This window comes from Armigeres subalbatus, chromosome 2 (genome assembly GCF_024139115.2).
Source record: "Armigeres subalbatus isolate Guangzhou_Male chromosome 2, GZ_Asu_2, whole genome shotgun sequence".
Lineage (NCBI taxonomy): Eukaryota > Metazoa > Arthropoda > Insecta > Diptera > Culicidae > Armigeres > Armigeres subalbatus.
The window spans coordinates 359,457,219-359,480,073 of NC_085140.1; the positions used below are offsets into that span (position 1 = coordinate 359,457,219).

The following is a 22,855-nucleotide window of genomic DNA, read 5'->3' on the forward strand; positions in this document are numbered from 1 at the left end:
GCTTTTTTGTGTACCTAGTACATGTACTGCCACAAAATCTTAGACTCCCTTCTCCCTAAACCATGTGATGTCATTATTGAACGATCTCCAACTAAAACGTTAATTTGCTAAATTAAAAAAATCGTCACCAATTGTTAAACGCTCATGTATTCCTCATGGGTTTTCAATAGTTGGTGAAAATGTTAACTGATCAATCTTTGGTACACCCAGAGATTTTTTCTTAAATCATGTCAATAAAAATCTTTCATTTTCAACACATTATTAAGTAAAACAACATATATTAACTTAGAACATGTGTTAATGATTTTTTTTACCGCGGTTTAACTCATTCAAAGCACTATGCGACGCGTTGATCATCACAGTTGTTATGAGCTACTATGCTCATCTACGATTCAGAGTGGCGGCAGCGTGCCCCATTCAAGCCATCCATTTCTTGTTTCCAAAACAGGCTGATAACATATCGTTCTAGATGAACTTTTGACGGCTTTCCTGCATTCTTTGGCGTCAGAAATTTGGTTGATCGCCAAAAACGAGGCTAAAAATAGGTTTATTATGCAACTTTTCGGAAATAAAGCTTCATGCGGTTGCAAGCAGACCATATCTGCGAGTTTCGAAGAGAACGCATAATATTGAAATATACTTCGAACATCGCTTCAAGCAGACATTTCGTTCTTACAGGACGTATGATTTTGTTAGAGTCACTTACCTTGGTATTAACATTTTTATTGGCCGCTGATTTATGGTGATGGTATTATTGATGGAATCAATCAGATATCGTAAGAATAATATTCTTCAGATAGGAAGATAACGTGTTTGTCTTTTCGGCTGTTCTGCTGGTTGGAATCATGTTCCTTCAATTTCAATATCGTCAAATAGCCATCCGCCGTTCAGGCGTTCTGCAAGATAGTAGGAACACCAATCAGTTCTATACTAATTGGATTGGTCGTAACCGAAATGTTTAACAGTGTTCATTCCAACCTGTTCCAGGCTATATCGCTGTGATTCTCAGAAGCTTAGACATTTGTACCCTTAGTTTTACCTTCTTTCCTTCTTCCACGTCATAGCTTAGTAGTTCCTTCGTTATATTAACTTTGAGGTTTCTGATTCCAAGTAACAATTTTTGTAGATCATAAAACCTACGTAGACAAAATTTACGTTTAAAAAATTAGGACAAACCACGGAAACCACAGTTTCAGTCAACCATCATTTTTTTGACAACCTGGAGATTAGCAAGACGAATTAATTCATATCAATAATTACCTAAAGTTGAGCTGTTAAACTGTATTCCTCAATTGCTGCATAGTCAGTCAAGGTTTGCAGAAATCGTTCTCAATAGATAACGAACAACGAAATTTCAGAAGTAAGACCTTAGAGTCCACGCGCGTAACCAAAGGTTTGTCGACTGGGTTCAAAAGTGGCACATGCTCTATGCGGTCCTTAGAATATAATGTGATGACTGCATATGGTCTACGTTATCCAAGAAATTTCAGAAGTAAGGCGTTAGAGTCGTTAGAGTCGTAACCAAAGGTCCATCGACTAGGTACAAAAGTTGTACAAACAATTTGTGGTCCTTGGAATAAAATGTGATCACAAAATTTGTGCTGCATTATTCATGAAATATCTGGAGAAAGACCTCAGTCATACAAAAATCCGTGGAGTAAAATCTTCTGGTCTGCTGGCGTAACCAAAGGTCTATCGTCCAAATTCAAATACGGTACATGCTCTTAACGGTACTTAGCATAGAATGGGTTCATAGTATATGTTTCTGATCATCCAAGAAATCTCTTTAGTAAGGCCTCATGGTCTTAACGTCACGCGCAGCGAAAGGTCTATGGATTTTTTTTTTCAAAATTGGTACATGCTCTTTGTGATCCTTAGAATAGAATGTAATCACTACATAATGTCCTGCGTTATCCAATTAACCTCTGAAGTAAGGCCTTGGAGTCTACACGCGTACCCAAAGATCTATCAAATAGGTTCGAAAGTGACACATCGTTACATATGTTCTGCGATATCCAAGAAATCCTTAAAGAAAGGTACAAAAATTTTGTGGTCCTTAAAATAGATTTTGATCTCAGCATATAGTATGTGCTATCCAAGTATTTTCTGATGTAAGGCCACAGACAAACAGACATAACAATCGAGAATATTTCATCGTACAGTGATTTACTCACCAATCCAAATATTTGTTAGTTCGTCAATCCATTACTTTGGGCGCGTGCGTAGATTTTGTTCGAGATTGACGTTTGCTCACTAGCGACACCTGGTTTGTGATTTGCCCAAGTCAGAGTAAACAATAGATGCCGTTAGATTTCATGTGACGATGAATTTAATAGCCTAATGTTCCATGTATTATGTCTGTTTGTCTGTGGTAAGGCCTTAAGGTCTACACGAGTAACCAAAGGTGTATCGAATGGTTTCGAAAATGGTGCATACTGTTTGTGGTCCTTGAAATAGAATGTGATCACAACGTATGTTCCGCATTATCCAAGTAATCTCTGGAGTAAAGCGTTATGGTCTACACGCGTAGCCAAAGGTCTATTGACCTGTTGTATGTACTATTCCCCAGGCCCCACCACTTGCTTTTCAGTAAGTTACAGCAGCTGTGGTGTGACTAACTACATATGTGTTATGTCATATGTGGAACTGTTTTGTAACACAGAATGCGCTAGTTCTTGCGGCTTCAATGAAAATAAAAACAACAGCAAACCAACAATTTTCTTGAAGAATCTGAACTGAAGATCTACCAGCTTGCTTCAAATATGGAAGATTTTTGTTGTGGTATTTGGAACAAATGTGTTCAAGGAATATTTTCTGATTCGTCCAATAAATGGCAAGGTCACATTCTGTTCTAACGTGTGTAGATCCTAGGGCCTTACTCCAGAGATTTCTTGGATAGCACAGAACATATGTAGAGATCAGCATTTATTCTAAAGACCACAAAGAGCATTTATCACTTTTGAAAACTGTCGATAGACCCCTGGTTACGCGTGTAGACTCTAAGGCCTTACTTCTGAGATTTCTTGGATAACGCAGAACACATGTTGTGATCACATTTTATTCTAAGGACCACAAACAGTGGTTACGCGTATATACCCTTATGCCTTTCTCCAGGGATTTCTTGTATGATTGAGACCCTATCCGAGAGATTTCTTGGATTGCGCAGAACATATGTAGTGATCACATTTCATTCCAAAGATCTCAAGGAACATATGCAACTTTTGAAACCAGTCGATAGATCAATGGTTACGGTTATAGAACTTAAGGCCTTGCTCCAGAGATTTCTTGGACAACGCAGTACATATGTTGTGATCGTAATATTTTCCAAGGACCACAAAAGGCATTCACCACTTTTGAACCCAGTTGATAGACCTTCGGATACGCGTGTAGACCCTATAGCTTTGCTCCAAGGATTTCTTGGATGGCTGAGGACTTATCCGAGAGATTTCTTGGATAGCGCATAACATATGCAATGATCACATTCGATTTCAACGAGCACAAAGAGCATGGATCAGTTTTGAAACAAGTCGATAGACCCATGGCTACGAGTGTAGACCTTAATGCCTTACTCCAGAGATGGCTTGAATAACCCGGAACATGTTCTGTGAGCGCATTCTATGCTAAGTATCACAAAGAGCATGTACTTACTTGATACTTGATGGGCTACAGCTCTTCCATGAACCTACGCCGAATGAAGTATCCTTCTCCACTGGACTCGATCCTGGGCCAATCTCTTCCAGTCGCCCTGAACATTGAGCGCCCTCAGGTCCTCTTCAACTGCAAAAAGTCATCGTGTTCGCGGCCTTCAACGAAGCCTGCGGCCTCTTCCGGGTTCTCTACTAAATATTATCTTCGCTTGACGTTCTTCCGGCATACGATAAAAGAGAGGTTAAAACCTCTTCGAATCATAAAAAGCCATGAAAAAAAGTTTATCAAACTTTTATACCAGTGCAAAAACATAGAATCGACCCCTACCGAGAAGCCATATGACAAAACGCTTCGGTTTCGCTCTTTTTGCGTTGGGGACCATATTTTTTTTCGCATGTGTAAAACAAGTTGAAAAGCAACATCAGAACCGGTGCCCCGCAATTGTTGCTACATCATAATGCAATAATGTAGGCGGTTTTTGCTATTTGAAAACCATGTTTACCTTTGCGTTACCACAAGAACCAACTTGAGACTTTGAATCAAATAGCGGGACAGGATGATACGGAGCGTGACAATATAGTCCACACGTGATCTTCCAGGGCGGAATTCTGCCTGCTGTCATCGGAGAGTCGTGTCTATTTTCTGCTGTATCCTATTTGGAATAACTTTGCACAGAACTTTGAGAACAATGCACAGTAACGGATGGAGGTTTGGAGTTGACGCGCGTAATACGTTGCACCTTTGGCGGCTCATGCCGAGAAGTTAATGGTTGGTTAGGCGCTCAAACTTGAAGAAGTTACTCGAAGTGCTCGAACCAACATTTCAGCTGATCGGTTGGATCGGTGAGTAACTGACCAATCGCTTCTTTCACCGGCAACCTCGGAATCATCCTTGCTCCACCCTGCGTTTAACTTCCTTCACTACAGCCGAATAAATACCATTGACAAGACTCGTACTTGGTTGTTCTGGTCCCTGCCCGGACTATCGTAGCCAGAGCATAAAACATTCACCTTCACGAAGCGACTTCGGGCCGAATATTGACAAACGTCGCATGACTATTCAAAACATAGAATGACTTACTCAGTTTTCTTCTTCACATATTCATTCATTTGATTGATACTAATAATGGTCACTGCGTTTAAAGAAAACATAATTGGCCTTGATTTTGTTGACTTTTGGCACTAAAATTGTCCCTCAGTTTAACTTCGGGGTCAGATCCAAGATGAATACACCACTAGGTGTTCCAATTTGCCTAATTTACGATTCAGCCGTCTTAGATTTTAGTATGGGAGAGCCAGCTGGTTTGTTTATGATTTGCATCGAAAATGAATTTTTCACCCCCGCCTTCTTCTCGTCCATAAATTGGGCACATTGAAACACCTAGTTGTGTATTCATCTTGGTCATATCTATGCTAATAATTGTTAAAATCATCATACAAGTGTTCAGTTTTACAGTAATTTATTAGTTTACGAAATCTAAATAAATACTCACTGACTGATATTTGCTCGAAAATTGTCAATGTTCAGCCGAGTATGAATATGTACGAAGTGAGTGTGACAAAGATGGGCTTCACCAAAAACATTCGATTATTTAAAGGCTGCCTTTGCTTCTCAACACTCTTCAATTTACCGCCAGGTTGCATCTATAATCTACTTCACCCAGGTTATTTTCGGTTGCTTCGATAAAGACATTCTTGAATGTCATCCACTGCCTTTCTACGCTGCCACCTTTCCGGAACATCCGCTGCCCGAGTTCCAAGTTATTCAATGAACGTCTCAACGTCCGAGTCTCTCCTCCCGACGCTTAATCCGAGGTGGCTTCTATCTTTTATTCCGCTTTTATCAACCATTTGTTTGGAAAACACATGTCACGTCTTTGAAATACAAAAATTGGTTTAAAAATTAGGATGAATATTGTTTCAAAACTGTGACCTTTTTGCCTTTCTCGTACAACTAAGTTGTACCGAAAGGCTATCATTTCACCCCAAACTCTAACTTTTGATAAAAGTCCCGGAGACCCATAGTGTTATATACCATTCGACTCAGCTCGATGAGCTGAACAAATGTCTGTCTGTCCGTGTGTGCGTATGTGTGTGTGTATGTGTGTGCGTGTGTGTGCAATGAAATGCCATAAAAACATTAGCCAAATTTTCACATAGAAACTCTTAACCGATTTTCTTGCAACAAGTTGCATCCGACAGAGACTAAAACGCTGTTGATCACTATTGAATTTCATAATAATTGCAAATTGCAAAAATAGATAATATTAAAAGTGATGAGACATAGTCACATAGAACAATAATGTGTTATGAAAATGCCTTGCATCTATGAATATTTTATCTGTGGCTTCCCATTAACAGTTTCATCGCACTATAAAGATGCTCGTATTTGCACGCATTTAGGCGTAAGTATGCTCTTCGTTCAGTTTCATAGTACTATGAAATTGTCCGAAAGTCAAAATTCGAACATAGGAAATTCGAGAAACTTTTGGCAGCGTCATCTGTCGTCTACTAGTGTAAATTTTCTATCATAACATTAGACGGTGTAACTGTTTTGCCTTTCTTGTACATCATCGAGGTGTAAGCGTAAAGGCTACATTTATTACCTTTTTGCGCGAGAAAGGCACCATCACCGTTAGGTGGATTAATCTGGGTTTTTTTTTGTTTTGTTACAACTGGTTTATCGTTATTGTGGGAACTGAACTTTGGTAGTTGCTCGTACGAATGATTCATTTATTTTCAGTAACGGTTGAAGTTGGTGACAGCGTGTTACACGACAAACTGATGCTCGATCAGTGGTTTACCATTTGCTAGAATTTTCTTCATCAGATGTGTTGCCCACAAATAGGTGTTGGCTTAACTGGTTCGGATAGCAACACTCCACCGTTGAGCACATGTGTCACGATTATAACATTTGGCATTCCTGTAAAGATTGTACTTCAACCAATCGAACCAACCCAATATTTTTTTTTTTTTAATTTATTCAGTACTAATGACAGATATTATCCAATTATTTTAACAATAAAGTAAATTTAAAAAATATAAACACAATCATGGTATGGCATTAATTTAGAACCTCCGCGAATCACTCGGTGGCTGACTAGCCAGGTATTCCAATGCCCGTTGGATCGCTGGTGGGATAGGAGGCGGCGTGGGAAGATGATCACCGATCGGTTGAAACCCATTTTCGTCAGCTATGTACTGCACTCGGATTAGCTGACCGTCTGGTGCCGTGTATGAATATTCTCCTTGGGCAACCTAAAATAGAAGATTACAATTGTTACAACATTTATAATTGAATTAAAGATTGATCGACTATAAGGGAACAGGCAGGCTATTATACATCAGCACATCCCTGTTAAACATCGGTAGACGTGATAGGCGTCTTTCGGGAAGACAGGGTCCTAATTCTGTAGATTCAAATTTGAGACCGTCACGAAAACTGGTCTTAAATTAACTGTCTTAGAAACGGTTGTGTAGATTTTGGTATCAATCGCTCATGCAACTTGGCTCGGCTTTAATCCTCAAGTTCAATCAAGACTTCACGAAGAGCAGACGTAACGCCGGTAGCAGAGGTCTCAGCAGAAAGTGAATCATAGAGTGGCCCTCGCCGGCAGCAGCAGCACTCAAGTGAAATTTTAACGCAAGGTATGGATTGACGTTTGATTGCTGTTAGTGAGTTGCAGGACTAGCTTTTTAATGAAATAAAGGTTTTTATAGTTTGGTTTGCAATCAAGATCTCTGATTTTGATTTTGTTTCCATTAGAGATTGGAAATTATTGAAAATAAATCGGCTCCTTTCAGGACCACCATTTTATCCAAGAGAAGGTTGAGTCGAAATGAATTTTCTTCAAAGTGCGAAACATTAGGTATCGCTTGGCAACGGCAGAAAGTTGTTATACAAGATTCTAATTATGGCCTTGTTGACGTTACTTTGCATAGTAGGCAATGCGCGTTGTGAGCTACCTGCGAAATTTCCATACGATTCTAATTTTTTTTTTTAATTTAATAATTTAATAATTTCACTCGTAATTTTCTGATGAGGAAATGTCGGAAACTATAACGAATATATAGACGGTGTCGTACAATACTTCCATGGCACAACTCAATTTTTTTGACGACAATGCACGGGAAACAGTATGAAGACTCAGGTCTAAATTCGCAATATATTAAAAGAAATGCTAATTTTAAAATTTGACAATTTATCGTAAAATCTCTAAAAATAATTTAATCATTTTTTTCTGTGATGGTGCAATCAAGTAACAGGAAACCCGAATGCAAAACTTCATAATCGTATTGTTTTTATGGTGAGTCAGCATGCAGTCCCTTGGAAGTGATGAATGGTGCTGTGATAGAGTGAAGGACTATTTATCACAAGATCCATAAATCGAATCCAGTTTTATATTTTTATTTTATTTTTTTTCCGCTGTAGTGTTTTGCAACATTATTGCAATTTTACTGCAATCGAAGGATGTTTCCGTAGGCTCCACCCTTTTTTGGATTACAAAAGAGTTATATTTGATGGCACATACGCAAATATTGTTTCTTTCCGAATACAGTAAACTCTCCCTTACTCGATATTGAAAGGACCATCGAATTAGGGAGGTATCGAGATAGTGAGCACATTTATATTTATGACACTTAGCCGAATGCCGTTTGGCCCAAAAGTTTAAATTGATTTCCTTATTAAGTGAAGTGAGGAGTGAGATGTTCGAAATGAATAGTGAAAAGTGAGAAATGAAATGTTCGGAATCAGCACTTCTCATTTCTCCCCTTTTACCTTTTACTTCTCACTTTTCACTTCTCATTTTCACTTCTCACTTCGCAGCTCTTTCTTTACAAATTTTTCACTTCTATTTTCTCAAGGAAAGCAGGAAGGAAGGAGAAGGAATAAAGATCAATTTAAAAAAAAAACAATTTTCAGCTCACTTTTCACTTCTCACTACTTGATCCTCTTACTTTTCAGTTATCACTTTTCATTTCTCACTACTCACTCTGTACATCTCATTTCTCACCATTCACTTCGCACTTCTCGCTCCTCACTATAGTTGCAACACAGTGAAATATTCACTAGTGAAACAATTTGTGCTGCTTGGGTAAATTTATCGATTTTATTAGAGTTTTTTTGCCGAGGCATGCAAAACTAATTCATTTGAATCAACATATGCAAAAATATCCACGGAATTCGAAATCATCACAAAAATATTAAAGTTTGTTATTTTTTTTGAGTGAAGACGTCGTTCCTGAACATTACAGATTTCGAGATGTGTCTGTATTGCACGTAACCGTCGATATGTGCTCAAGGAATGAAGAAAATCCATCCAATTGTTTTCGTGTTATGCGGATACGAACACAGACCATTTCATTTTTATATACAAAAACAAGACGAAATACAAAATAAAAATTTTATACTTTACGTAATCTTACATCCAATTGGCAGTCGTGTGTCGGATACTTTTTTTTTATCTATTGCATTTATTTGACAGGCTCAGGCGTGTATAACACTTAACGGAGCCGAGACTCTTTATGATATTTACAAACTATATAATTATTATTAACAGTTAGTTAGGGGAAAGGGGCATTGACCAAGATACTCGTGGTGACTCAAGGTTAGATTGCGTAATTTCAGGATGGACAGGGTTGGGATTTTGGTGCAGCTGCTCATCCGGGTATTTGACGTCAAAAAGTTGTAGCGTAGCATCGTGCTCGAGCTGTGGTTCGTCAGGGAGCATCTTCCGGATGGCCAGAGCTTCATGGTACGCGGAACAATAAGACAAAGACAAGAAAAAAAAACTTGGAAAGAAAAAAAATAAATATTAGACTTTGATGTCAGACGAGCAAAGAAGGGCATAGATAGCCTGCATATATATCACATCGCGATCCCCCAAAACATTTCTTACTTCCCTGTAGGGTTGTTTACCTCGGGCCACAAGGGTATCCAATAGTTGCTCTCTGGAGGCGTCGTTTTCCGAGCAATACCAAACTACATGATCGGTGTCATCGTAACCGGCTCCACACCTACATAGATTGCTATCGACCAGGTTTATTCTATAGTGATGTGCGTTTAGTGAATAGTGATTGGACATAAACCTCGACATCGTGCGAATGAAGCCTCGACTTAAGTCCTCACCTCTGAACCACGCAGAAATTTTAGGAACTATGGAAAATAGCCACCGTCCAAGTTCATTGTGTGACCAAATCATTTGCCAATTTTGAAGAGAACTCTGACGGACTAATGGAAAAAACTCGTTGATCGAGATTTGTCTATCATAAACTTCACCTTCCTGTGCGCCCACCTTTGCTAGCGAGTCCGCCTTCTCATTGCCATAGATTAGGCAATGGGATGGAACCCATACAAAGGTAATCTTGAATGATCTTTCGACCAAATCACGCATCTGCTCTCTTATAGTTGCAAGAAAATGTGTCAGATACTACCAACTACTTGTTTTGGTTTATAAATATGGATGTCCGATATTGTGATACACTAGCAAGAAGATTCAATTAAATTGAAGTAAACTTAACAATATACAGTCACTGTCAAAATTGAGCGTGCAGTATGGATTAGTTGACTACATTCAAAAATTTCAAAGGAAATTAAATGGTTGGCTCGGTTGTTTTTAATGCATTTCAATATTCATCCCTTCCTTTAATGTATGCGTACATAAATTGTTGAAATTTTTTTCTATAAAGTTTATTTATTTGAAAATAATCTCAAAATATGCCTATTAGATGTGACAAAATTGAGCGTACAGCAAATTTTTTCTATTAAATTTCTTAATATAAACACGATTAATGTCTTTTAATATTGTTTTTTTCATGATTATATTTATAATAATAAACATCCGCTACTTAAACATTCAATGCTTTGAAATTAAACCATGTTTTGGTCAAAATGGCAAACAAGTGAGAGGTAAGAACATTGTTAGTTAACAATTCAATGCTGCTGGGCAAAATGTATGCTTTAATTTGTATGTTTCACCGGCATCGTATCTTATATATGATAGATAATCGAAACCGAGCGAGACATACGATTAATTTGGGAAAACTGATTCAGTAAATGATAAAACAGATGTGAACATACAGAGAAAATGACAAATGTTGAGAATAGCATAATTCAAATAAAGTTCTTCTTCTTCCTCTTATTGGCATTACATCCCCACACTGGGACAGAGCCGCCTCGCAGCTTAGTGTTCATTAAGCACTTCCACAGTTATTAACTGCGAGGTTTCTAAGTCTAGTTACCATTTTTGCGTTCGTATATCATGAGGCTAACACAATGATACTTTTATGCCCAGGGAAGTCGAGACAATTTCCAAGCCGAAAATTGCCTAGACCGGCACCGGGAATCGAACCCAGCCACCCTCAGCATGGTCTTGCTTTGTAGCCGCGCGTCTTACCGCACGGCTAAGGAGTATGTCTTCAATTTAAGTATGTCTTCAATTTAAATTTGTTTTAAAGCTCGATTATTGTCTCAGGTCTTTTATTAAGAGTAATATTATTGAATCCAATCATTCACAGTCAAACATAAATACAGCTTTCCAACCCCGTAGAGCCCTTTTGATTTAATATTGAAAAGATAGCTTAAAATCGTAATTTCATAATTAAATTTGGATTAAACTCCACGATCTGTTATCATAAGGGATACAATTGGACGATTTCCTTTTGGCGAGTAAAAATAAACTTTTTTAAGAGTTCGGCAGCTTATTTAATGATATTTTGGTGAATTTAAATGATTCAACCAAATTTGTAATCAGATCAGAATGCGTTCGATCCATTTCAGTCCTGCTGATTAAAGCCTTCTAAGCTAAGGCGAGATGAAACAAAAGGTAGTCTATCTGTTCTTTCTAGTACTTACTAGTCGATGACTCACAATGATTTCAAATGGTTTGATATGAATTGAGTTATTCTTTTTAATACATTCTGAAATATTGCAATTTCACAGTAATGCATACTCCATATATGTATCCACTATTCAGACCGCTCGCGCCACGTCGATTGTTGAAGGTACTATAACGCAAAATGATGACGACGCCCGGCGAAGATGAATTATTATATTCACCTTCATAGGTATGGGACCTCTTCGTTTTCAGTACAGTCCCATTTCAATAGAGATGGGTACAGCCTCCACTAATTGGTGACATGGATATGCAAAAGGCCAACTGGTGGTAAGTGAAGCAAGCGGAGGACGGTACAGATATCAACCGAGCCAGCGCCAGCGACTGGACATTTTTATTTACGTTTCAGCCTCTGTCGGTCATCTCGTTGCGAACTGGTGTGGAGCTGGTACCATCAGCAGCATCGAGTCTCATTGCTGGGTGGCTCATCGCAGATTCTAGGCTAAAGTGCGTCAGTGCAGGACGAAGTGATAGGTCCGTATTTTGTTTGATGCATGTTTGTCCCATAAGAGCTGGACCTCGTCATCGTACGGCAACATGGGACGCATATGATCACATCGGCCAACAAATAACTGTGGACTGGTGTAGTTGCAGATGAGAGTGCGGTACGTTTTAGTGCGTGAACAAATGGTTGACCCTTGAACTCACATTGCAACGGCAAGCCCAAAAGAAGTGAAAACAAGTTATTCTTCATGTGAGCTATTCAATATGAGGTGAACTCGAACGGGCTGGTTTAATTTCAGATTAAGTTATTTTAGGAAAGGTCAAGATTGACATGGATACATAGACGAAGAATGGATTACAGTATGAGGAATAGGTACTACAGCCAATTATACGTATGATATTGAAAACACCGTCGATGAAGAGATTTCTTTTCATATCTTCTGAATGTGATTTTCTTTGGAGATTAAGTTCGTCACTAATGATGAAGAGATGATAATGATAGATATTTTTGTAATTGCTTTAGTTTATAACCTCTTTCCAAAGTATTCACCTGGAAAATATGGCGACGCTGTGCTTGCCGGCGTTTGTTAAATCGACGACTCATGAGTTGTTTCTAGTGGGTGTTTTCTAGCCTGTTTTGCGTATAAAAATAGTATTTTGGCCATAACTTTTGGGCCCAGTGGCGCCGAGAGTGGGTGAGACAAGTGGGGATCGTAGGACATCATGAAAATACCTGGGTAGGCCAGTCGAAGCATTGTCCTACCCATGATTATGGTAAGAACATGCAATATGGATAACTAAAAGTTCAAATACTGTTTCAATTTATAGATCGAAAAAAATATTAAAAAATGACAAAGTTAATCAGAAGTTTGAAAGTTTATCAGAGATTACACTGACAATCGTGGAGGTCTACGGGATTGTAAAACAGAAATCTATTCAGTAAAGCTCTTAAGAGTCGGTGAGAATTTTTTTCTATTCCAAAAGTGCCCAATGATTTATTGAGATTTTGCAAGAAGTTTCTAATAGTTTTTGCTTTTTCATAAAATTGTAAAAAATTAGCTGGAGTACGTAATTATTTCTGCTAGTTCAAGGAGGCTATGGGAATTTCTTAAATTTCATAAGAATAGGCCGACCGACAGGCGAGTTGAACAAAAGTTGAATATCTAAACAAGGATTTAGTTTAGTTTAGCTTAGCTTAGCCTGACTGAACTTGTCAATGGTTGACTGATCAGAATTTTGTGTAAATTGCGATACGATCCAACTGAATAAAGGATGGGATTTACCACCTATTCTGGATGTATGTACATTGTACACGTTTCAGCAGATATAGACCAGTCCGTTGGGAAAGGAGAGGAATGTTAGTTGCTATTAGAGACCGAGAAAACCTTTCCATCCCCGCAATACCAAGAAAAGGAAATTTTGTTAATTAATTTAAAAAAAAAGAGACAAATCAAATACCTTTTCATTGCTTTGCTTTTTGTGGGATGCATATCGGAGTTATGAGATGAAGTCCAGGAGCAGTAACCCTATACTGCCCATGATTTCATAGTTGACGTAACAACCATTGCACTTTCGAATGTATTTCGAATAATTTAGGGACAAACATCACAAATTTAAAACATTTCAACCCGTAAGTACATAAATGAGACTTGGAACAAGCAACGTATCGATGTTGCAGTGGTTGAAATAACTAAGTGAAGGCGTAATAAGCTAAATTTGCTGAAATTTCAAATGGTTGATACGTCAACTATGAAATCATGGGCAGTATATGAGTTAGGTTGTTTGTTCCATAAATGTTATTCTTTTTGCAATTGGTGATGGCACGAAAAGGATGAAAGAAGTGAGAAAACGAGCAAATCAACTTTTCGCGGCACTAGTAGTAAGGGAGAAATGGTTATTTCTCAACAGAGAAGTCTAAATTTCGGAGTAACATTATTCTTGAGATTTCTGAGAACCCATTAATAGTATCGAACACCCTGAAAGGCAGATCGTAGCGATGTTTCTAAAGGTTTCTAAAGGCTCGATTTACTAAAAGTTTGTGATAATTGCTTGAAATCATTCAATATTTTATAAAACTTACAGAATATCATAATCAATTCTGGAAATTCGTAAAAATACTTGGAGGCAGACATACTTCTAAGAAATGTTCTATAAACTCTAGAAATGTAATGATTGTCTTAATAGTCATAAGGAGTTTTATAACTTATCTGAAGATGTCCGAAAAAATCTCTTGACATCCGAGACGATCGCCGGAAAGTCCCTGTACCTCTCTAAAAGTTTTCTATAGTCTGATCTGGTAAATATTTAATAGGAAACAAGGTGACAGAATTCCCTGTCGAATGGAACCTGCGAGCAAATCGGCTAATGCTGAGTTCTAAAAAGTGTGTCTACAACATGTTGTACATGCACACATACACAAACATACATTCACACAAACTGGCATCACTTCAATTCGTCGAGCTGAGTCGATTAATAAATAACACTATGGGTTTCCGTGAGCCTTTACGTTCACTTAGTATACAATAAAGTAAAGTGGTCCTGTTACGCTGGGATATGGATACTCTGAAGTAGTGCGTAACGGTGTAAATCCGGTCATATCGCCAGGCTCGGTACAACACCGAAGCTGACAATATGACGTCCCTAACCCCGAATCCCAAGGTGTCAGGCGACCCGTGCTGAGGGGATGAATGGCCTGGGGGGTGAAACAATTAGCCAGGCAGTTAACGGAGCCTGTAATGCTGGGTAGACACTCTTCGTGTTGCATTACGGATTAAGATCTATCACACTGTGCTCTAGTTCTTACTATTCTTGTTAATACTTATGAGTGATTGTCGGAAGAGTATGGAACGACTATAATTTGCTTTTAGATGACCCATTTCTTGCTCCTTTTGGATGGAATCAATGGAGTAAATTGTAAAACGTAACTCAACCTTAGGCTGGTTTTCGAAGCCGACGACATAAATCTCAAGCTCCAGAGCGCTGATTATTTAGGAAAGAAGCGGATACGAATTTGGTGGATCTGCTGAACCCTCTGACTGATTAGAGCTCTGTGTAAAGGTGAGATTCGAAAATGCCAAACGCAATGAAATCAGATCTCTATACAAAACGAATTCGAAATCATAAGAAGAAGCAAAATATGTTTGAACTTCAGTACTGATGCATGGTCAAAATCAGTATTATCCCACTTATTGTTGAGCCGAAACTGATTGAGGGGCGCGCCTTTGAGAATTGGTATAAGCCATTTTTCGAAGGGTATAAATAGCGGTACCTTAATCTAAAGAGGCCTTACATAAAGCTTGAGAAATATATGAATAAAAAATGACTACTTCATTTCTTCTCAATAGAAATGGAGTAGAAAGACATGCACTAAACAAATGACACGGGTATACTACAAAAGTTCAATGAAATGGACGCAGTGGTTCATCACGAACAAAAAAAAAAAAAAGTAAAGTGACCCGACGTCCCGGATAAATGTGGGACAGTCCCGGATTCAGGTAACTTGAAAACATCCCGCATTCTATAATGATACTGTAAAGACTATAAGTTTGAGATTGTAGGCCATTTCAGTAATTAGAAGTTGAATTTGATTTGTTCGACTCTGGATAAAGCCGAAGTTTTAGGAATCTGAACCATTCGAATAACATGAATAACCTAAAAATATGATAAAAAGTTTAAAATGTGTTAAATCTGGAGCATCTTTAAATCTGCAAAGATCTGAAAATCTGCACAATCGAGAAAACGTCTGAAACATCCGAAGATTGAAAAAGACAATTTGACAATCTTCAACTCTAATCGAAAAGTTTCCACAATTGGAGCGGAAATCGAACCCTGACTCATAATGTCCAACATTCTACACAATACGCTCGAAGGGCCAAAAGCGCTAACCGGACGGCCCCAAGATCTAGGTTGTAAAACATTTCAGAAATATTGGGAAAATTAGGAAGATTTTCGGGTCTTTGATTCTATATGAAATTGAATAGTTAGCATCATAATGATGAATGTTGCACTAACTTAGATAAATCATAAAAAAAGACCTGTTTCGCTTTCAAAATATATTATTCATAAGGTGTCCCGGATTGGCCTAAGAAATTACTTAAGGGTCGTATTCTGGTCGATCACCGAGTAGTAACCATTTTTAGTCCAGCTAAGTCAAGCAAGGCAAATACTAAGGTCGTTTCGCCGAAGGACACAAGGCCGAAAGTTGTTCAGCCGAATATGTTATTTGGTCGAACAATCCATTGGGTCTTAATCCATCCTGCCGAAAATGTCATTTGACCGAGTGGACATACGGTCGAAAATGTCGTTTGACCAAAATGATTATTTGGTCGAGTAAGTAATTTGCCGTTTGGTCACAGAATGTTCGTTTGGTAGAAAGGGCCATTTGAACGAAACTATTATTTGGCCGATCGACACGTCTGGCCATATCACCTGTACATTAAATGACATTTTTGTACAGTAAATGACGTACGGCCAAATGGCACTTTCCGCCAAACGGCATTTTCGTAAAAATGACCTTTTCAACCAAACAACTTTCCCGGCCAAATTACTAGTTCGGTCGTATGTCTCTTTCGGGCGAATGACATTTTTAGCCAGACTATCTCTACTTATTAACTGGAATTAAATCCCCGCCTCGATGCTTAAGGTTTATTACGCACTTCCACTGTTATTAACTGCAAGGTTTCTAAGCCAAGTTACTACTTTTGCATTGTTATGGAGACTGGGTAGACTTGATCCCCTTCTCTTACTCCCAATGTATCACAGCCAAAAATAAATAAACATACGCGATTTCCACACAGACTCTCTAAGAAATATAGTGTTTAACTTTACTGATGTATGTCAATCCTTAAATTATTGTTGTTTTTGATACACAATCGATTTTTTAGAGTGCTGTCAAAAATCGGACTTTTAAAATGTTCGGGGGAAATTGATCCTTCTCCAGGAACTAGCTTTGATGAAATTAGAAAGGTGTCCTCAGATTTTTTTTAAATATTTTTCCTTCAAAAAACGCGAAATTTACGAATTGCTGTGCGTATACATGAACGATCTTTGTTATTGAATTCGACAGCACACGCAATTTTAAAATTTGGGGAGACTTGATCCCCTTTTTATGATATCTACGCAATAAATAATTTTTCCTGACTTCCTTCATCAAATCTGTCAAATCTACAAAAAATTAGAAGCCTGAGAATAGATTTATATTTTTTGGAATGTTTTCGCCAAATTTTTGTATGGATGACTAATGTGGGATCAAGTGTCCACATATTGAGGCAATAACTTCAAATTCAAATATCCTAAAACTTTGATGGTCATTGTTGTGAAAAGTTGTTCAAATTTCGCAAGGCTAATAAAAAAATCTTTAGGAAGGTCAAAACATGCAGCATGCAGCAGCATGACAGGTGACCAGGAACCAGCTTTATTTCTTTTGCTCTCTTAAAAATGAAAATGCCACTGTACTGTTTTCGCTTTGATATAACGATCATGAAAACTGGCATACTGTCCCAAACCGCTTATTGTTAAAATTAAAAACTTAAAATGACCATCTCAAGAATTGTAGTGGAAATTCCATGAAAATCGTCCTTGGAAATTCCTAAAAATAAAGAAAAGTTTTGAATAAATTAAAAACAAATCCCATTTTATTTTCAAACATTTTTTGTGGAGCTTCTGACGAATTTTCCATGGTTATTCCGAAGAATTTCTCATGAAAATTCCAAACAATTTCCCGCAAAATATCCTAGCGGATATTCTAAATAGTTTCTCCTAAAAATACCAAATATATTGATTTGAAAATTCTAAACAATTTCCTTAATAAATTCTATAAGTTTTTTTCAGAAAACTCCTATCATTTTTTTTTTTTGGGAATTCTAAAGTTTCTCGTGGAAATTTGAAAGTGTATTTAGTATATAAAGGGTATAAAGTATTCCCCCGTAGACCAAATAAATAATTTGAGAAAACTGAGAAGAATTTTTTGAGGAAGTTCATTAATTTTTTCGGGAGAAATTCAAAAAATTCCCGTTAATGTCCTGAAACATCGGAAAAAAATTAACGCCATTGAAAAATTGTCTAGCCCATATTCACCTATTCGCCTAAAAAGTTCAAATTGGATTTGTTACAAAACCAATATACCTTCTCAAACAAATCATTTTTGTTTTGAATGATACCATCAGGCGTCACATTGTCGTGGCACGTTCACATTTTTGTTTACGTCGCATTTTCTACCGTTCCCCGAGAGAGAATGAGAGATCTTGATCTTGAGACATTGAGTAAAGATTGCTTATGCGGGGTATTGAATTCAAGTATGCCGGAATAGCAATCGCTGTGATTGAAATAAGTACTTCATCTCGGTGATAAAAATAATTAAGGACAAGCCTCCCGGAATCCAAAACTAAGGGAACGCCATGCAAAACGGAAACATGGGTCTCCGGGCCTTCTATAAAAAAGCGTGTTTTGGAGCGATCATATAGCACTTAGTGTACGAGAAAGGCAAAAATAATGTTGTTTAATAATAATATTTCTAATATTTTTTGCCAAAGCCGTGCCTTCATGATGTGCAATCGGAAAAACTTATACATTAGCATTAACCACATAAATTTTAAAACTCATTGTAACGTATCGAATGTATTATTATGTATTAGCCTTTAATGTGAGATCAAAAAACACCTTAACAAAAAGGTTAAAAAAAAAAAAATAATGTGAGATCATTCATTGGGAGTCTTAACCATTCAGTGCGCTTGCAATCCTAGGACATTCATGCAGGCTCGTTCGTACTGTGTACCGCGAGCGTTGGTTTTTTTTGTTGGAGCATTGTACAAAATACAAGAGCGCATCCCGACCAGCAGATAGTAACAGATTTATATCAGAACTTGTTATCCTGTTACAGCAGTTTTGACGTTGGACAACGTCTTACCCGATAGGACCGTCACGAAATCATGTAAGATTTTGAACGTTAATAGAGCCTTTATCTTTTGATATATCAATCGACTCCGCAACTCTCCAGCAATTTGTCAATTTCATTAACACCTCTAATTATTTACGATAAACTATAGAAAATTTCAATTTTCCCAGTAAAATTCTACCCAGAAAAATATCAGAATCAACCAATCCCATTTATGCATTCCCAACACGGACATCAGAATTATGTAAGTTACGGGCCTTATGATCTACCGTTTCCAAGGAATGTAAAATAACAACATTGCCAATGACAACAACATTATCCTCTCTTGTAAATGTTGGGACAAACTTAACTCGCAATAAGCGTTTGTCTCAAACTGCACAGAATAGGACAATGATCGCATGCCACGCATTTTGAGAATTAGTCGGTTTCCGATGATGTTTTTGGTTAAATTAGTATCAGTTATCATTGATAAGACATAAACTTAACCATCTGTTGACATGATTTGCGTTTACTTCTGAAATATACAAGTTATCGCAGTTTGAAAAGTTCACAACAATTACCTCTCCATGTTTGTTGCAAATAAAATGGAACGCAACAATGTCTTTATCTTCTGCAGATGGGGACAAAGAGTTATCGCTATTCTCTTTTGTCGCTTGTTTTTTGCATTTTTCAACGACAATTACATTCCTTGACCGTTTCATTATTCCCGGGTATAAAAAAAACCCATGCTTCGCGCTCGGGCGTCATTTCTGTACGATGATCCATGATGAACAGAACGATGGTGTTGGTCGTGTTGGTCCTAGCATCGAAGGCGGTGGTTTCTGCATATGTAGCGGTTAAGCGGCAAACTATCGTCGGCGTCAGCGGTACCGCAGTAAAATTTGCTTGCATGGTTCTGGATCTGGTTTAATTACAGAACTAATGAATAGTTTTTTTCAGGACCACCATTTTATACAAGGAAAGGTTGTTGTGTGGAGAATTTTGGCCAAAGTTCTAATTTCAAATTAACCAAAGTTACCCAAAATAAACCGCTTTGCGACGCAAGAAAGTTGCCTTCCGTAGCAGAATGACATCGGAGGGAGATGTTACAAATATTTATGGGTGGCACCAGTGGTAGCCAAGTGAAATTTTCTCAAGATATTTATTTGGTTTTGTTGCAGCTTGTAATTGGGTAGGTATTGAAAATAAACCGATTCTCAGGAACACAATTTAGTGGAAGCGAAGGTTAAGCCGAGATAATTTTATTTAAGTGAAAATTATAATCGCTTGGCGACACCAGAATGTTGCCGTCGGTAGTAAAATCACGAGCACGTGTCAGAAGGAGAAGCGGCAAAGCGTATTCGCATGGATGGAAATAAAACCTGAACCAAGTAGCAGACTACCTATTAAAATTATAATTTTGGAAATTTCACTTGACTGCTGCTATCCGTGCGAATAATTTTCAGCTGGGTCTTTCTCTGACGCACGCTCGTGATTCCGCTACCGACAGAAACTATCTGCCATCACCGAGCGATTAATTTGTATTTTGAACGAAATTCGTCTCGCCTTAAGTTTAGAGCTATTTTCATGCCGATGGTGGGACCGCGGTCTGCTCTTCGCGGCATCTCGACATGGGTTGTGCGCGAGGAGAAGCTGCTTTCTTGCGATCAATAATTTTAACCCTGTAGCCACGCCCTTTTGGTGAGTGTTACGGTTCTCGAGACAAAAATGGTTGCAGTAACTTGATTGTGATTAAATCTTGTCACATATGAGTTGCAATAACCTATGTGAAACATGTGTGGTGGTAGGGTTACACAATATTTGCACTCCTATAAATCAACAAAGAGGCGGGTCTAATGGACCTCCTTTATTGATTATATTGATGGCTTTATCCTTCCGTTGTCCAACGTCTACCTTGCGGTCGAGTCTTGTTCACAACTTTTCTGATTTTTTATAACAGCGGTTGTTATAAAACATGTACCATTAGTAATTAAAATAACAAAAATCGTTACAAAATCTCTTCTAGTTTTAACAAAAATATTACTAAATATTTTATTATTTGAACAAAAATATAACTGAATGGGTTACATAAAAGTGGCTTACAAAATATGTTATTAGAAGATTATGATTATCCAATTAGCGATTAACTTTGTCCAGTTAGTTCAACTTTGAATTTAGGTTCAAGGTTTTTTTTTCAATTTCTATCTACCAAAAATGTAGGCAATTTTTTTTTTCGTTAACATTATGTAATAATCATGTTATGACGATTATGAAATTCATTTTTCTCTATCTTTTACATAGAATTTTTAACGAAATTATTGCAAGTTTTGTTATTTGTAACACATATTGATATAATTGTGATAAAATTTTGTTATGACTAACTGGTCAGGGTGTCTTCGAGTTTTGATGAATTGTGTTAGTATTCTTCGAAAAGTTATAAATTTTTTTGTTAGTATAAAGTTCGTTTCGGCATCGAATTAGAATACTACACCATCCTTTCATTACTATCACATTGGCAACCCGTTAACCAAGACGAACCTCTGCCATAAAACCTAACACCCAGATTCCAATAGAATTCCGCAGGAACTCGTGGCGAGTGCAGAGGTGTTCTCGGCTTGCAGTGGGCGAGTGACTGCATCATCAATTCCTTCCCATCCCCGATGACCGTGAGGACGTGGCCAGCGCCGTTATCGACCTTTCAAAATACTAGAGCTCTCGGACTGTGCGCATTGAGGTTGGAGTGCAAATCCCATACTTCCATCCATTGGTTCCCTGTGCAATTGCGATTGTTCTGGTCGATCACGGAGTAGCAACTACGAAATGCACGGTCATCATGCTCATGCTCATGCTCATGCTCATTGATCAAATTTGTTCGATCAAGAGTGCAAGTGTTTCATGACGTCCTGAACATGATTTTTAGCGTAAATTTCAAAGGATTTGTCTATCTGTGTATTTTCATAACACGAAATTTTTTAGGGTTAAGTGATATCGGCTTCGGCAATGCCCTATTATGAGTAGTGCTGTTGAATGTCATTAGCTTTCATTTGCATAATTGTCTGAGAACTTTTTTTTAATGAGTTAGCCATCAACTTAAGAGGTATAACAATCTTTTAGTGCTGTAATGTGCCTTGCTATAACTTTGTGAGCAATAAATTCCTTGATTGATAAAAAAACATATAAGGTTTTTTTTTATATTACGCGGATTGGTTTAGGATCTATAAATTGTGAAGATGGATAATTGTTAAATAAGACACTACAATGAGCTGGACTCATTACAGTTAAATGTTATCACGACAATAGCACTAATCCTCTTATTAATTGCGTCAAGGGCAACAATACTAACCTGTGCCTCCTGCTCTGATCCAGCGTTTTTCAGAAAACCTTGTTCTTCCGCAGCGATCCCATTGCCCGTTTCATAGCTCCACCGATAGGATCCATCCGGATTCACTTCTTGTTCTTGTCGAATTATCGGAATTGGATCGACGTCTGGTCCTTGAGGAGCACAGTAAGCACACACCAATAAAGCACTTATCACAATCTGCAGGATAGAATAGATCATGCCAAATTCCATTATAAAGCTGCCTCTGAGCTATCAGTTCCCAATAAGTACAAACTCACAAGAGATTTCATATTCATATGCTTAAATTACTAAAAACAAATTTAATACAATTATCACTTAAATGCTTGAAGAGTCCTTTACAGTAGTGGATAAGGTCCACTCGTTGAAACTATCCACCAACTGGAAGTGCTATTACTTGCATGAGGATATTTATATGCAAATCTCCGATGTCACCGGTGGTGCGCAACTGAATCCACACTGTTGTAGGTCCTCTCGGCGAGACGAGCATCGAGGATCATCAATTGTCCACCCCACCCTTGGATGGCACTCTGGCCGAACCTACAGAGTACAAACTCATCGTCACGCTAGCCACTTGAACTTTCTTGCGTTTGAGGCGCGCTCCAGTAGGCAATAATAGGAGAGACTGTCAATCGGCACC

The 22,855-nt window shown here is 37.9% G+C and overlaps 1 protein-coding gene across 1 annotated transcript; it reads right to left on the reverse strand.

The window, feature by feature from the left end:
• Positions 1-6,607: 6,607 nt before the first annotated feature.
• Positions 6,608-22,645, reverse strand: LOC134212986 (endocuticle structural glycoprotein SgAbd-8-like). The gene is made up of 3 exons (XM_062691403.1): positions 22,476-22,645; positions 22,201-22,395; positions 6,608-6,905 (listed from the first exon to the last, which is right to left on the reverse strand). The coding sequence occupies exons 1-3, from the start codon at positions 22,491-22,493 to the stop codon at positions 6,717-6,719; spliced, it is 402 nt and encodes a 133-aa protein (XP_062547387.1). The 5' UTR covers positions 22,494-22,645; the 3' UTR covers positions 6,608-6,716.
• Positions 22,646-22,855: the final 210 nt, after the last annotated feature.